Below are 14,614 nucleotides of genomic sequence, written 5' to 3'. Positions count from 1 at the left end.
GTAAATGTTACTCCAACAAAAAGTGTGCTGCTTGTGCTGTATCTGTGACCAGTAAACCTGCCCATTAGTCATGCACAGTTGTGTAGTCTGTATTTCCTACATTGAAGCCTGCTTCAGTAGAAAAGTAACAGCAGACCCTGTTCACAAAGTCATGAATTATTAAATTGTATTTTACTGTTTGAGGTTATTTTGCTGAACAGCTACCAACACTATCTGAAGGAATGACTGATTCTTGTACTGTAGTTAACTGTTAATGATATTTCTAATTTATTTAATACTGAGTAATTTAATGCAGTACACTGAGAAAAAACAACATTTTGTTCAACCTGGAGAAGCACTTGTGTTTTTTTCTTTCTTTGAAACGGCGCACATCAGGAGTTTTCAGTCACTGTCACTCAGGAAGTGGAATGTGGAAAGTTGAAGTTGAGAAATGAAGTGTGAGGATTGTGAAATAAGAGAGATACTTTAGACCAGACCGTTGAGATATTGCACACATACAGCAGTCTGGTCTTTTCCACAGTACAAACCTGTGCTGCTTGTTTGTGGAAGACAGGTGTGACTGCTGTATTGCACCTAATACAGTAAGCAGGGGGTCATTACTTACAGGCATGGACATAGGACCGCAGTAATGTTACATATCAGTTTAATCTATTCCAGGCGTTAATAGAAACTTCACTATTATAACACATTCATTTTCTAAATAAAATAAGGTATATCAATGATGGACATTGACAAAATGTTTGTTTTCTTTTTAATTACTCGATCATTCATCCTTGACCATGACACGCTTGAGTGACAGACTGAAGTATATGCACTTAATTAGTGAGACAGTTGATTGAACACTGGATATGGAGTGATTTGAATAAAAGCAATAAAGAAAATTGCAGAACCCCCCCCCCCCAAAAAAAAAAAAAATATACCACATCTGTCAAGAGAGCAGCGCCTTCGTGCAATCAGCATGTTAAAGGCTGTACTAGGACGGCGTACTGCGGCTCGCTGTCTGGGGTGCTCACATCCAGCAGTTTCAAACCTGGCGAGATGGTATAACCAGACACACTCTGTCAATGACAGGCCACAAACAGGGAGACCAAGAGTCACAATACCTGCCCAAGATCGCCAGATCATTTTGTCGTGTATTCGTGATGTCAGTTGTTAATCAGCACAATAAAAAGTCACTGCACCTGCTCTAAAACAGTGTTTTTCATTTTTTAATCACATCTAGTGAATTTTATCCAAATATAAGTGATACATTTCTTTTGATGCTCAAATATAAGTGGTAAGTTTCTTTTGATGCTCAGTGTACATTTTTTGAGTGCAACTATTCATTTTAATATATATATTTTTTAACACAACAGTACTCACACCATCATAACTGTTGCATTAAACTGGAGTGTAATAATCCAGCACCTCTGCACTTAAGCATTTGTATGTCAGTTGATACCCCATCACACCTTTCTTTTTAAAGGCGTACAGCCTTTATACACGAGCCCCCAATATCTCTCAAGCAGCTTGTACATATTTTTACAATATCACAACAAAAGGAATACTTTTTTTTTTTTTTTGGTGCATACATATAGCTATTATGTACTATATCAACTTACAGTACAATAATACGACAAAAAATAGACAATGATAATACCCGAAAATAATCTCAATATTTTTTAATAATGTAGCCGGTGCAAATATAGTATTAGGTGGTGGATTGTGCCGATCGCCAGCTTATTTTGACCCCCTGCTCATTGTCACTATTTTTGCTTTGAAAATAATTGGCTATTTTTTTAGCAGTCTTTTTAACGTCTTAGCCTCTCAAAGTGCTTAACATAGGAAACCCGCCCCTTCGACTCTCTGATTGGTTAAATTGTGTGTCAAGACGTAACACAGCTGTCATGTGGTTCCAAGATTTATTTTTTTCACCCAGCAACATGCAAGTGATCAGCAAGAAGCACAATCAGTCATTATTCAATATATCGATACCCAGATTCATAACCTTCGATGCACGATGACATTTAAGAAAACTTGTTTTCTTAGACATTCTTACTAAAAATACACTACTACACACACTGTGCACATTACCAATGTAAAGCATTTCTTTAAAATTACATTTTCAAAATGAATTCCAAATAATGACCTATGGAGATTGGGTTAGGGTTAGGGTTTTGTCCTGTACGTTCCTAAGATTAGGGGTGTGACAATGAAATGACACTTTCTTCATGTCCTTTATAGGGTTAGGGTGGAGCGGAGAGGGTGTGTAGGGAGACACAAGGGTTACGGTGGAGTGGAGAGAGGGTGTAGGGAGACACGAGGGATTTTTATTGAGATATACAGTGCCTTGCAAAAGTATTCAGACCCCTGACCAATTCTCTCATATTACTGAATTACAAATGGTACATTGAAATTTCGTTCTGTTCGATATTTTATTTTAAAACACTTAAACTCAGAATTAATTATTGTAGGGTGACATTGGTTTTATGTTGGTAAATATTTTTAAGAAAAATAAAAAACTGAAATATCTTGCTTGCATAAGTATTCAACCCCCACACATTAATATTTGGTAGAGCCACCTTTCGCTGCAATAACAGCTTTAAGTCTTTTGGGGTAAGTATGTACCAGCTTTGCACACAGTGTCGGAGTGATTTTTTGGCCCATTCTTCTTGGCAGATTTGCTCCAGGTTGTTCAGGTTGGTTGGACGACGCTTGTGGAACGCAATTTTCAAATAGTGCCACAGATTCTCAATGGGATTGATATCAGGACTTTGACTGGGCCACTGTAGGACATTCACATTTTTGTTCTTGAGCCAGTCCAATGTTGCTTTGGCGTTGTGCTTGGGATCATTGTCAAGGTGAATTTCCTCCCAAGCTTCAGTTTTTTAGCGGATGAAGCAGGTTCTCTTGCAGTATTTTCCTGTATTTTGCTCCATCCATTCTTCCTTCAATTGTAACAAGATGCCCTATCCCTGCTGATGAGAAGCATCCCCACAGCATGATGCTGCCACCACCATACTTCACTGTAGGGGTGGTGTGTCTTGAGGCATGGGCAGTGTTAGGTTTGCACCACACATAGCGCTTTGAGTTTTGGCCAAAAAGCTCTATCTTGGTCTCATCTGACCACAAAACATTTTCCCACATCGCAGCTGGGTCACTCTCATGCTTTCTGGCAAACTCCAGATGTGTTTTCAGATGGTACTTTTTGAGTAATGGCTTCTTTCTTGCCACCCTCCCATACAGGCCAGTGTTATGCAGAGCTCTTGATATGGTTGACTGGTGCACCATTACTCCACTCCCAGCCACTGAACTCTGTAGCTCCTTCAGAGTGATTGTTGGCCTCTCTGTGGCTTCTCTCACAAGTCTCCTTGTTTGAGCGTTGAGTTTTGAGGGACGGCCTTTTCTTGGCAGTGCCTGGGTGGTGTGATGCAGCTTCCACTTCCTGATTATTGATCCAACTGTGCTCACTGGGATATCCAAACACTTGGTTATTATTTTGTACCCTTTCCCTAATCTATGCATTTGTATTACTTTATCTCTAACTTCTGTAGAATGCTCTTTGGTCTTCATTTCTCTTCAGGTTCACAGCCTTACCAATGATCTTTCAAAAGTGGGGTTTTTATCCAGAAAATGTGACAGCAACTTTAATGGTTCACAGGTGGAGGCCAATGGTAAGGTAATTGTGTCCTCGTTAGGGCAATTTCTTTCATCGGTGCAAACGGGGAGCTTCCACAGCACAGGGGTTGAATACTATGCAAGCAAGATATTTCTGTTTTTTATTTTTCTTAAAAATATTTCCCAACGTAAAACCAATATCACCTTACAATAATTGATTCTGAGTTTCAGTGTTTAAAAATAAAATATCAAACAGAACGAAATTTCAATGTACTATTTGTAATTCGATAAAATAAGAGAATTGGTCAGGGGTCTGAATATTTTTGCAAGGCACTGATATATAGATTTTGTAACCCGACCGGCAGTTGCGGTCGTTCATTTGCCCCTATAGTTGAGATCCAGGACACGCAGACTTGAGGTTTCAAAAGTGCTTACGCGCTATTTTTAATAATACACACAAAACAAAAAACAAATAAACAAAAATAAACACCTAGCTCCCTCGGAGCACTAACTAAACTGTCAGGAAAGTCCTAACTAACACACCAGACAGCTAAGCTGTTTACCGGTACATAGAGTACTCACAGTTGTGACTGCTCAGAAACAGGGCACGCCCTTTCCTGCTTCCTTTTCCACAACAGCCCTGAACAGACTGGCTACCTTTCTTTAATACCCTGCACCTGGCTCTAATTTACAATGCTCACCAGGTGCAGGGGATAATTAATTAGCAAAACAATTAAACAAATATGCATTTTCTCTTTTTTTTTTTTTTTTTTCTAAACAGGGAGGAATTAACAATATCCATAATCACAATATATAATCAACAGCAAATGAAAAATGTAACAGGTACAGTAGTAGTACATTGCACCATTTAGATTCTTCTTTCACAAAAATAATGCAATTAGTATAGATATGGCTTTGGGTAAAATGAAATACTGCGAGTGCTTACATTACAACACTGCTTTAAACCCCAGAAAGATTAACAGCTTAAGTAACAAGTCAAGTTTAGCCATACAGAACCGCTCTGGGCCTCCTGATTTCCAACTGGGGAAGAGGTTGGATCTCAGTGGCTTGCTACTGTAACCCATTGACCAGCTGCCATAATACTTTACTTATCCTGATTAACCATGTTTGTTTTAACCACGTTTCTGTCTTTGTTTTAACCACTTTTTTGTGGTACTTTGTGTGACGGCACCATTCCCTCAATTATAGATCAATTTTCCCTACACTAAGTATATAACAGTTGTGTTTCTAACCCTTTACCTTCTTGACATTCATGTTTGTTTACAGTCCTTCAGGCAGAGTTGTAATGACTCGTCATTGTCATCAAAATGACTCAACTTGTCCCTGCAAGAACACACTCGACTCGAGTCCCAGGCCAAAAGTCTCCACCCGACTCGGGTCATAGTCTTCATGATAAAATAAATGACCGCAGCTCTAATGATGTGTACAAACCCTGCCTCTTTATGAGTGAGAGGAACACGTTACAATATAGAGACAGAGAGAAGAGCGTCAGCAGCATAGAAGCATAGAGACAGAGAAGAGCGTCGGCAGCAGAGAGACAGAGGACAGAACTGTATTGTTTTCAGTTAATTTAAGAAGTGGTCTGTGGATTTTGTCTTGGTGGGTGAACAGATTACATCACCGCTGGGGTATATTGCATTATGTCTTTTACGTTAGTAGTGTTATTAAAGATACAGTTGACCTCTTACTGTACTGTACGATTGCACATTTTAACTACATTGATTTTATTTTCACTAACAACTGGGATTTTATTGTGCCAGGTTTAGGTGGTTAAAGGGTTTATGATGCGATGTGTTCTGTGTGAAATATTTTGTTTGGTTTTAGTCTGGTTTTACTCTAGATTTTGCTTTAATGTTTGAAACTCTGAAGAGTATTTTTTTTTAAACCAACCATGATTTTGTATGTAAATAAGTTGCGTTCAGAAAAAAATGAACATCAAAATTACATTTTACAACAATGTCACATGCTCTGTTTTTCCCTTTTGTGTACACAGTAGACAGTGTAGACAGAAATACAAACTAATTTGTTATTCACAAATGTAATGTTTGTGCATAACACATGATTATATCATGCAGTGCTTCAGTCTTCCGATCATTTTATGCGCAGATGGTATCTCCCTTCGCTGGTGTGACTGACCCCCTAGTCGCAGTGCAGATGGTACCTCCCTTCCCTGGTGTGACTGACTCCCATGTCTGCAGTGCAGATGGTATCTCCCTCCCCTGGCGTGACTGACTTCCCCTGACTGGTGGTGGATGGCTCAGCTCTGCCAGTGCCTCCAATAGCTTCTTTGGTGCCTCTGCTGCTCTGCCCACAGGATGTCGGCTTAATCCCGGACTTGGGCAGACTTAGCTGACAGGCCTCTGCACTGCACTGTGCAACGCAGGGTGGGATCTGTTGTTAATAACACCAGACAAAGCTGTATATTCCAGGAATCCAGCGCAATGCCTGCAGGGCATCGAAGGAACAGCAGGTATACAATACTGTGCATTGTTGCAATGAATATTGTAGGGCCCTGCTGTGAAGGGACGGCTATGGGAGGTTATTTGTTGTATTTACAATCTCTCTGCTATCCAGGATGTGATCGAGCTGGAAAGTACTGGAATCCTTTCTCCAGTCAGCCTAAGAAATGGTACACAGAGCAGCATGCCTGGGTCGAAAACATTGGCAAAAAGTTGGTAAATACTAGAAAAAGGCTACTATTATCACATCAGTGATCAGCCTTTAGGGTTGGATGTTGGTGCTGTGTTTGCACATGTTATTTGATGTTGTGTTTCTACTGGAGCTGAAGAAACATGCTTTACAAACCACATACCATAGTGGCGACATCGTGAAGTGTACTGTATACGTATCAAGAGGTATTTTGACTTCAAAAGGCAAACCACACTATTAAAAACCTTTAAAAAGGGCTGCTTTCAAAGAACAGCCACGGTAGCTACCTGGATATGGTTATAGTCAGTTGAAAGGGACATCACGTATTGTAGTAATGTCTTCAACTGTGACCTACTGTACTGTAAAGGATGAGAACTCTATTAAAGAGTGAAACTGAAGTGTCATGGAGTTCCACAGGTAATGAGCTTCACAGTCAACATATTAACACAATGGAAGGAATTCAATCATATGTTTAATATAGGGAGTAGGGATGGGAATTTTATACCTATAAACTCTAAAGTGGTTAAATGTTTAATAATATGCTAGACGTATAACCAGTCAAGTGACAAATGTCACCAAATGCATATTTTTTTATGCATTCATTTTAGTAATTTATCATCAGTAGTCCGTCACGTATGGGACTGCTCTAGTGCCACAGTAAGGGCAGGAAGGTAAAAAGGAAGGGGTTTGTCAATTGCCTACAAGTAGCTTTTCTAATTGCTGCAACAGAGAGATTGACACTGGGGCGGGTTTTATTCTCGGTCGATCTGGCTCTTCATTGGTGCACTATGTGTGTTTATGTCTGTAGTAGGCGCTATATGGTATGTGTGTGTGTAGATATGGTTTAAACGGTGACCTTGCAAAGAGTTTAAACGTTCATAAAAATTGATCAAAAACATCCCAAATAGGGAGTGATTGTACCTGATCACTTTTACACCATACTGTATGTAAACTTCAGATTTGTTATTGTTTAAAGTAACATCTTCCAATGAGATGTTTCTGCTCCAGTAATGGAGCCCGGCTCTTTTAGCAGAGCACACAGTTAGTTGGTGTCTAAACCTGGAGACCAGGGTTTGGTACTCTGTCATTACTCTATAAAATAACCACACTTCTGCCCTCCGGCAGCTTTCCAGCGGTTTGCTACAATTGCGCTTGATCTTGGGGATCTTTACAAACAGTAATACTGAACTCCATGTGCAGTTACCAGTTCCTTTTTCACTGCCCAGTCAAGTGAAGTGGCAAGAATGAATTCAAGCTGTGCTTTGTGTTTCAGAGATGATGCTCTTTGTACTGATTCTGGCCTTACAAAGTTCCAAGGCTGAATGCACTTAAAATGATCTTGCTGCACACGTGCACGTTATAATGTCCTTACGTAATAAAAAAGTAGCCCGTTATATTACTTGTTAAATTTCTTTCTCCTGTCTTTTCCCGCGAAACACGTGTTCTTGACTATTGTTTATTATTTAACTGTCTGGTAATGCATGTATTAAATTTGTCAAACAGGTTTTTAAAATGTCTAGTAAAACAAACAAACAACTGTTAACGTACTGCATATAGCAAATAGTCAATTGTAATCATTTCAATGCATGTGACTGCAGAATTCATAAGGAGTGAGAATAAAAAAAAGAAACTGAAGTTACATAAAGGCTTTTTATAAGAGAATAGTGAGTGTTAGTTGGAAAAACGGACATAATGTAAATAAAACATTGTTAGATTTTATGACTGCACGTAATACACACATGTATTGTGTAGATACTTACTTATGCATCCATTATACTTCTAGTATTGTTCTTTTTTGAGTTCTTCAAAGCATACAAAGCGAACCTGGAAGTTCTTATATGCTATTGCATGTGCTGTTTAATGAATATATTTTTCCCCATCCGTGCTGTAACAGCAAACCACATCCTTAACTAAATTCAAGCTTTGTACTCCAAATAGTTATTTTTTTTTCCAATTTGAAATGTCCAATTACATTTTTATGTTCAGCACACTGCTACCACCCCTGCGCTGACTCGGGAGTGGCGAAGACGAACACACGCTGTCCTCTGAAGTGTGTGCCGTCAGCTGGCTGCTTCTTTTTACTCTTTAGGTCCGCCATGCAGCCAACCCAGAGCTACAGCGTCGGAGGACAACACAGCTCTGGGCAGCTTACAGGCAAGGCCGCAGGCGTCTGGCCAGTCTACAAGGGTCAATGGTGCTCATTGTGCCTAGGACAATCTTTTTAATAAACATACCAGACAAAATTTCACGACTGGTTTCAGAGACCATAGCTCATTATTTCTGGCTACAATACTGTAAGGTAAATAAGATAAATGCCAGTCAATAAGTTGATTGTTAGTTTTAGAATTGTCTTCATGGTAATATAAATGTGATATAAGTAGCTTGGAGAATGTAGCCGACAGTGTTACAACATGGACACACTGTAAAATAGTATAGCACTGAAAACTAACTCAATGTCATTGCTGCTTCTGTGAGATATTAATTCCATTTAGTGCAGTGTGTGTGCTGTTGTGTTGCAGGGCACAGTATTCACCAAGCAGCCAGCATGGTTCATAATGAATGTTTCGCTGGTACAGTCTTAATGGAATCTGCAGTACAGAAGGTACAGTCTGCAGCATGTTTAGCTGGTACAGTCTCAATGGAATCTGCAGTACAGAAGGTACAGTCTGCAGCATGTTTAGCTGGTACAGTCCCAATGGAATCTGCAGTACAGAAGGTACAGTCTGCAGCATGTTTAGCTGGTACAGTCCCAATGGAATCTGCAGTACAGAAGGTACAGTCTGCAGCATGTTTAGCTGGTACAGTCTCAATGGAATCTGCAGTACAGAAGGTACAGTCTGCAGCATGTTTAGCTGGTACAGTCCCAATGGAATCTGCAGTACAGAAGGTACAGTCTGCAGCATGTTTAGCTGGTACAGTCCCAATGGAATCTGCAGTACAGAAGGTACAGTCTGCAGCATGTTTAGCTGGTACAGTCCCAATGGAATCTGCAGTACAGAAGGTACAGTCCCAATGGAATCTGCTGTACAGAATGTACATGTTTCAACTGATTTCAGTGACTTTACATGTAAACAGTTAGTAAGCAGCCCTGATTTCTATTCCTATTATTATGAGTCTACAGTAAGTGCTTTATTGATTTCACTATACTTTCCATGCATTTCTTTGTTTTCTTTAATTATTTATATTATATGCTTTCAAGGGCAATCAGGGTTTTTCCCAGAAATTCTGTACAGCTGGGCGGCAGAACATTATATCCAGGAGCACTTTTAATGGAAAAATAAACTTGCCTTGCCTTAAATACATAATACGACAAAGAATTTGAATAATGTTTTGTCTTTCATTGACTGTATCTGGTTGCGCTTTTTTATGTTCTACATTTTCTTTTTCATGACTGTTTTTTATTATGGTAAGTTACTGTGCTTATTTGCACTCTGCGATTTGACTGGGGAAAGATAATGTAGGGTTATTGGAATTCACAAAAAAAAGTAACCTTTTCACTTCCTTATTAGCTTAATTGTTGAGCTTATTGCTTCCTTTAAATTGGCAAGTGTTCGGCTGATATTGCATCACGCCTTTCTTCTTAAAGGCGTACAGCCTCTATAAATGAACCCCCAATATCTCTCGCAAGCACCTGGGTACATATTGTTATGATATCACAACAAAAGGAATACATTTTTTTTTTTTTTTTTGGCGCATATGTATAGCTATTATGTACTATATTTCACCTTACGGTACAATAATACAACAAAAAATTGAGTGAATGATAATTCCTGAAAATAATCTTAATATTTTTTTTTAATAACGTATCCTATATCCACAAATATAGTATTAGGTGGTGGACTGCGCCGATCATCGGCTTATTTTGACCCCCTGCATTCATTGTCACTATTTATATTTTTAAAATATCATTTTTAATGTTTTAACCTCTCAAGTGCTTAACACAGAAAACCCACCCCTTCAACTCTCTGACTGGTTAAATGTTGTGTCAAGACATAACACAGCTGTCATGTGGTTCCAAGATTTTTTTTTCACCCAGCAACGCGCAACTGATCTAGTCTGCTAGAAGCACAATCAATCCTTACTGTAAGACGGGCGGGTCTGGTTTTTTCAGCCGGACGACCCTCCCGGCTGAAAAGGCTTGGGGAGAACCTTGGCAATTTTTGGTTATGTTTTCCTTACTGTCTGTCATCTGACTACTAAGAAATTCCCAGGAAACAAAAAACCCAATAAGAAATGCAGTGCTGACTCTGTAGCTTGTTCATTTGAGGCACATTTTTATGTTGATTCGGCATTGATGACATTTGATCATTTTATTTTGAAAAATGGCCCTTTTGCAGTTCCAAAAAGCTGATCAATGCTCTGATTTGAAGTAAAGGAGAAAGAGAGTTTGTGTAGCAGTGTCAGCACCAGTGTATCGAGCTCATGATTACCTGTACTGCTATAGCAAAGCTGATCAATGCTCTGATTGTGGGAACAGAAGACAAGCCTGTCTTGGATACACTACCATTGTTACAAGAGAAATTAATTTCCTACTCCTTAACGCACCTGAGGAAAAGCAGAGAAGTATGATTGGTAGATAAAACATCAGAACATTCCGGTTTATGAATTATGTTTAAGATCTATTTCTTGGATTAAGTGGCTTGAAGGCCCCTCTCCTGGAAGGATAACTGTAGTGTCACCTGACTCTGCATGGAGCTGTCCTGAAAGTGTGATTGTAAAGTGCTCACGGTGTCACTTTATTCTGGTGTTATTATAAAGGATTTTTAGCCACTAAATAGTTTCTATTGTTTTTCATGTAAATATTTCCAGTGCTTGGGAATTTTCTTCCTTAGGGAGCTGCCCTCGGATACTGTAGCATTGCTAAGAATCATGTTCTTGTTTCTGCTGCACAGGGAGTGGTTCTGTACAGTATGTCCCTGTTCTATACAGAGAGCATTGCTAAGACATCATGTTGTTGTTTATGCTGCACAGAGAGTGGTTCTGTACAGAGAGCATTGTCTTGTTTTAACCCATTTCATTTCTAGATGGCTTTGCCTGGTGTACTCTCACTGTTGAAATGATGGTTTCATGTTTTCTATCTGTGTCAGTTTAATCTTTGTGCTGTCAGTGAAGCTGTGGGGTTTTCTGCAGTCACTGTCTCTCTGACTTTGTTGCTCAGTATTTCCTAGAGCATCCCATTAGGAAGGTTAGTTTTAAAGCAGTAAACCTGATGGGAGTGAACGATTCAAAGCACATTTTTGGGGCTTCTTGTTGATCTGAAAATACACACATAATAAGTAAGAAATAAGTTTTCACTTAACAAATAGATATACTAGTAATCTCAGTTGTCAGTGTTTGTGGAATGACCGTATACCAAATCCAGTGAAATGTTCTTTTGAAATATGGCACTTCTATACAGTAGTGAAGCAGGGCATTATGCTTTCTGTAGACACATGACTACACAGTCACGCAGGGCTTTGCTTTGTTGTGTATTAGTATTATCTTAGAACACAGAAATTAGGTAATAAGACCCCATCGGACACCAAGTGCTATTGATTCATTCATACAGTACACTGAAGCATGGGACTGAAAGCTCAGGTGGGTTTCTGCATTTACTGTGCTGTATCTGACAATCAAACATGGGCAATGAACAGCATAACCATTGGGACTTGCTGCCATGCTACAAAGAGCTGTTTTTAAAAGGTGGGATCTGCTGCCGTTTAAGATGCTGAATAGATTTGAGATTATTTGATGTTGTTTTTGTAGTCAGCAAAGACAGGGGTCCTGTTTCAATCCACAGCACAAATAATGCAAGCTTGTTGCCAGGTCAAGTTTTTCTTTTTTTTTTTTTTTTTTTTTTTTACAAAAAGGAGGGTTGATGACTCCAGAGCTGGTCTTCTGCATTAACTGAAGAAGGAAAATACTTTATTTTTGCAGTTACATTACAGATAAGGGCTTTCATAATGTTTTGAAAATGAACTAATGTCTGAACGAATTTCCCAACATTGAAATTCCATGTTTGTCCCGGCACTAGTTTACACTGCGTCAGGGTACTAAAAATGAAACTTTAGGGGGGAAAAAATTGAAGCGCCTTATAAAACAGGACATTTCCAATTCAATGTTTAGTGGAATAGTATGCTGCTTGGGATGTCTATTTTCATTGAACTTATGAATGCATTTGATTTGAAGCTACTACACTGCAGTTTTGCCTGAGCGCTGCTGTCCTGTTCCTCAGTGCTGGCTCGCTTCTCAAGATGAACATGGTGAAGAGGATCATAGGGCGGCCCCACCTGGAGGAGTGCAGCCCGCAAGACAACGCGCTGGGCCTCATGCACCTGCGCCGACTCTTCAGTGAGCTCAGCCACCCGCCGCGCCACATGAGCCAGAAGGAACAGGAGGAGAAGCTGTACATGATGCTGCCTGTCTTCAACAGGGTGAGAGAGGCAGCCTGCTACCTGTCTTCTGACACAGGTCGTGTGTGTGTGTGTATGTACGTGTCTGCATCTGTTTGTGCTTTACAGCACTGTTTTAACTGTACTAACCAGCCTCTGAGGAGAGGTTACTTGAAAAGGACCACTAGAGGCGAGCAGCTGTAGTGCAGCTCTGAGTTATGATACCGTAAAACAGGATTTTTTTGCTGCTAATGGCCATCAAGGTCCATTTTTGCTGCCATAAATGTTCTTGTTTTATTGTAGAATAGAGATTTTCTATTTTCTAACTACTAACTGCACAGAGACAGACAGTACTATTGCACACCCCTATTGGACATGTCTAACTGTCATTCTTTGCTAGCCATACCTGGTAAATAATGATGTACAGTATTCACAAACAGCAATATTTATAGCGAGTGATAGGAAACACACATAGGACATGACAGGCAAGAAAATGTGAAACAGATTGAAAGAAGTAGAAAAGCTGTTTAATTGTCTTTTGTGAGCTACAATTACTTTGTTTTGCTGATGTGAAAAATTTAAACAACTGTTTAGCCATTTCTACATGTATTTATAAATGATTTCCTTAAACGTTATTTTTTAAAATTGTATTCAAATAAAATGAATACTCTCAGAGCCTTTACTGGAGACAGTGAATGATATTTCAATCTGATGGGTAGTGTCCATAAATAGAGACACTGCAGTCCTTCTGTTTCTAGATTTATTCATGATTCTGGTAAGACTGAAAGCTGAAGGTACGCCAAAAAATTCTGTGTTAGAGTTAAACCCCATGGCTACATGAGAGAGCTGTGTTACAGAGTTGAACCCCATAGCTACATGAAAGATCTATGTTACAGGGTTAAACCCCATGGCTACATAAATATCAACTGATCTAGGAGGCAGGGCACGGAAAGCGCTGGTCATTTCTACAACTGGTAGTGCCATGCCATGCATGCCATTGGCAAGACCACTGTCTCTCCTCAGGCTTCTATTCTTTTACTTTGCTTGCTGTTCTACTGCAGCCCACTCTAACACGACGCACACATGACACACAGACATACAGACGCACAGAGACACACAGGCACACACATACAACACAGACACGCGCGCACACACACGATGCACACCTACACAGAGATGCACACACACAACAGACACACATGCGCACATACTGACACAGAAGCAGACACAAGGCACAGAGACACTTACTGACACGTGTACATACTGATGCACACAAATGACACACACACAGAGATGACACACAGACACGTACACACAGAGACACATACTGTACACACAGACGCACACACCGCACCAGACTGCAAATAAAGTTGATGTTACCTAAGCAACCAAATGCTGCTAATATTTGACCTCTGCTATGTGCTTCAGCTAACAAGCTGACATTTGAAAGTATAACCTTAAGATACAAACAGCACATCTGTTCAGTTTAACTGTAGACATCAGAAAGGGAATCAGTAGCAATCCCACTATTGAGAAATATTATTTTTGAATTGCTTAATAATGAATTAATTTAATTTGTATTAACAGAAACAAAACCATTATTTGGTATTATGCATGTACAGTAGTTATAGATTTCTTAATAAAGTACTGTAGTCGTTAATGGGTCCAAGTGAAACCTAATGACATTTGCTTTGCAGGATCATTCCGATGGAAGGGCTGAAACTGACTTGTTTTCTCTTTAATGAAGGTGTTTGGCAATGCGCCCTCAAATACAATGACAGAGAAGTTCTCTGACCTCCTCCAGTTTACAACACAAGTATCACGATTAATGGTCACCGAGATCAGAAGGCGGGCATCTAACAAATCAACAGGTACGAATAACTGAAACTATATGGGGCGCTGTAGCAGTAAGTCCTTGATGGCTTTGTCTAATGAAACCCGTCCTCGCTGGCTGCGCTGGGCTTGTCTCTGTCCCT

General features: G+C 39.7%; 1 protein-coding gene across 3 annotated transcripts in view; it reads left to right on the top strand.

The window, feature by feature from the left end:
* Positions 1–14,614, top strand: part of LOC121317543 (WD repeat and FYVE domain-containing protein 3-like) — a 97,002-nt gene that overhangs the window by 9,412 nt on the left and 72,976 nt on the right. For 2 of the 3 annotated variants that reach the window (XM_041253610.1, XM_041253590.1), the window contains exons 1-3: positions 5,918–6,088; positions 12,482–12,680; positions 14,386–14,509. In XM_041253610.1, the coding sequence (XP_041109544.1) occupies positions 6,060–6,088; positions 12,482–12,680; positions 14,386–14,509 (352 nt within the window). In that variant the 5' untranslated portion in view covers positions 5,918–6,059. Of the gene's footprint in view, positions 1–5,917; positions 6,089–12,481; positions 12,681–14,385; positions 14,510–14,614 lie in introns of those variants that run through there. The other variant, XM_041253601.1, reaches the window with a different exon arrangement.

The sequence above is a fragment of the Polyodon spathula genome, chromosome 1 (genome assembly GCF_017654505.1).
Source record: "Polyodon spathula isolate WHYD16114869_AA chromosome 1, ASM1765450v1, whole genome shotgun sequence".
Classification (NCBI taxonomy): Eukaryota; Metazoa; Chordata; class Actinopteri; order Acipenseriformes; family Polyodontidae; genus Polyodon; species Polyodon spathula.
The sequence above is the reverse complement of the archived record's forward strand: the minus strand, read 5'-3'. Positions and strand labels throughout refer to the sequence as shown.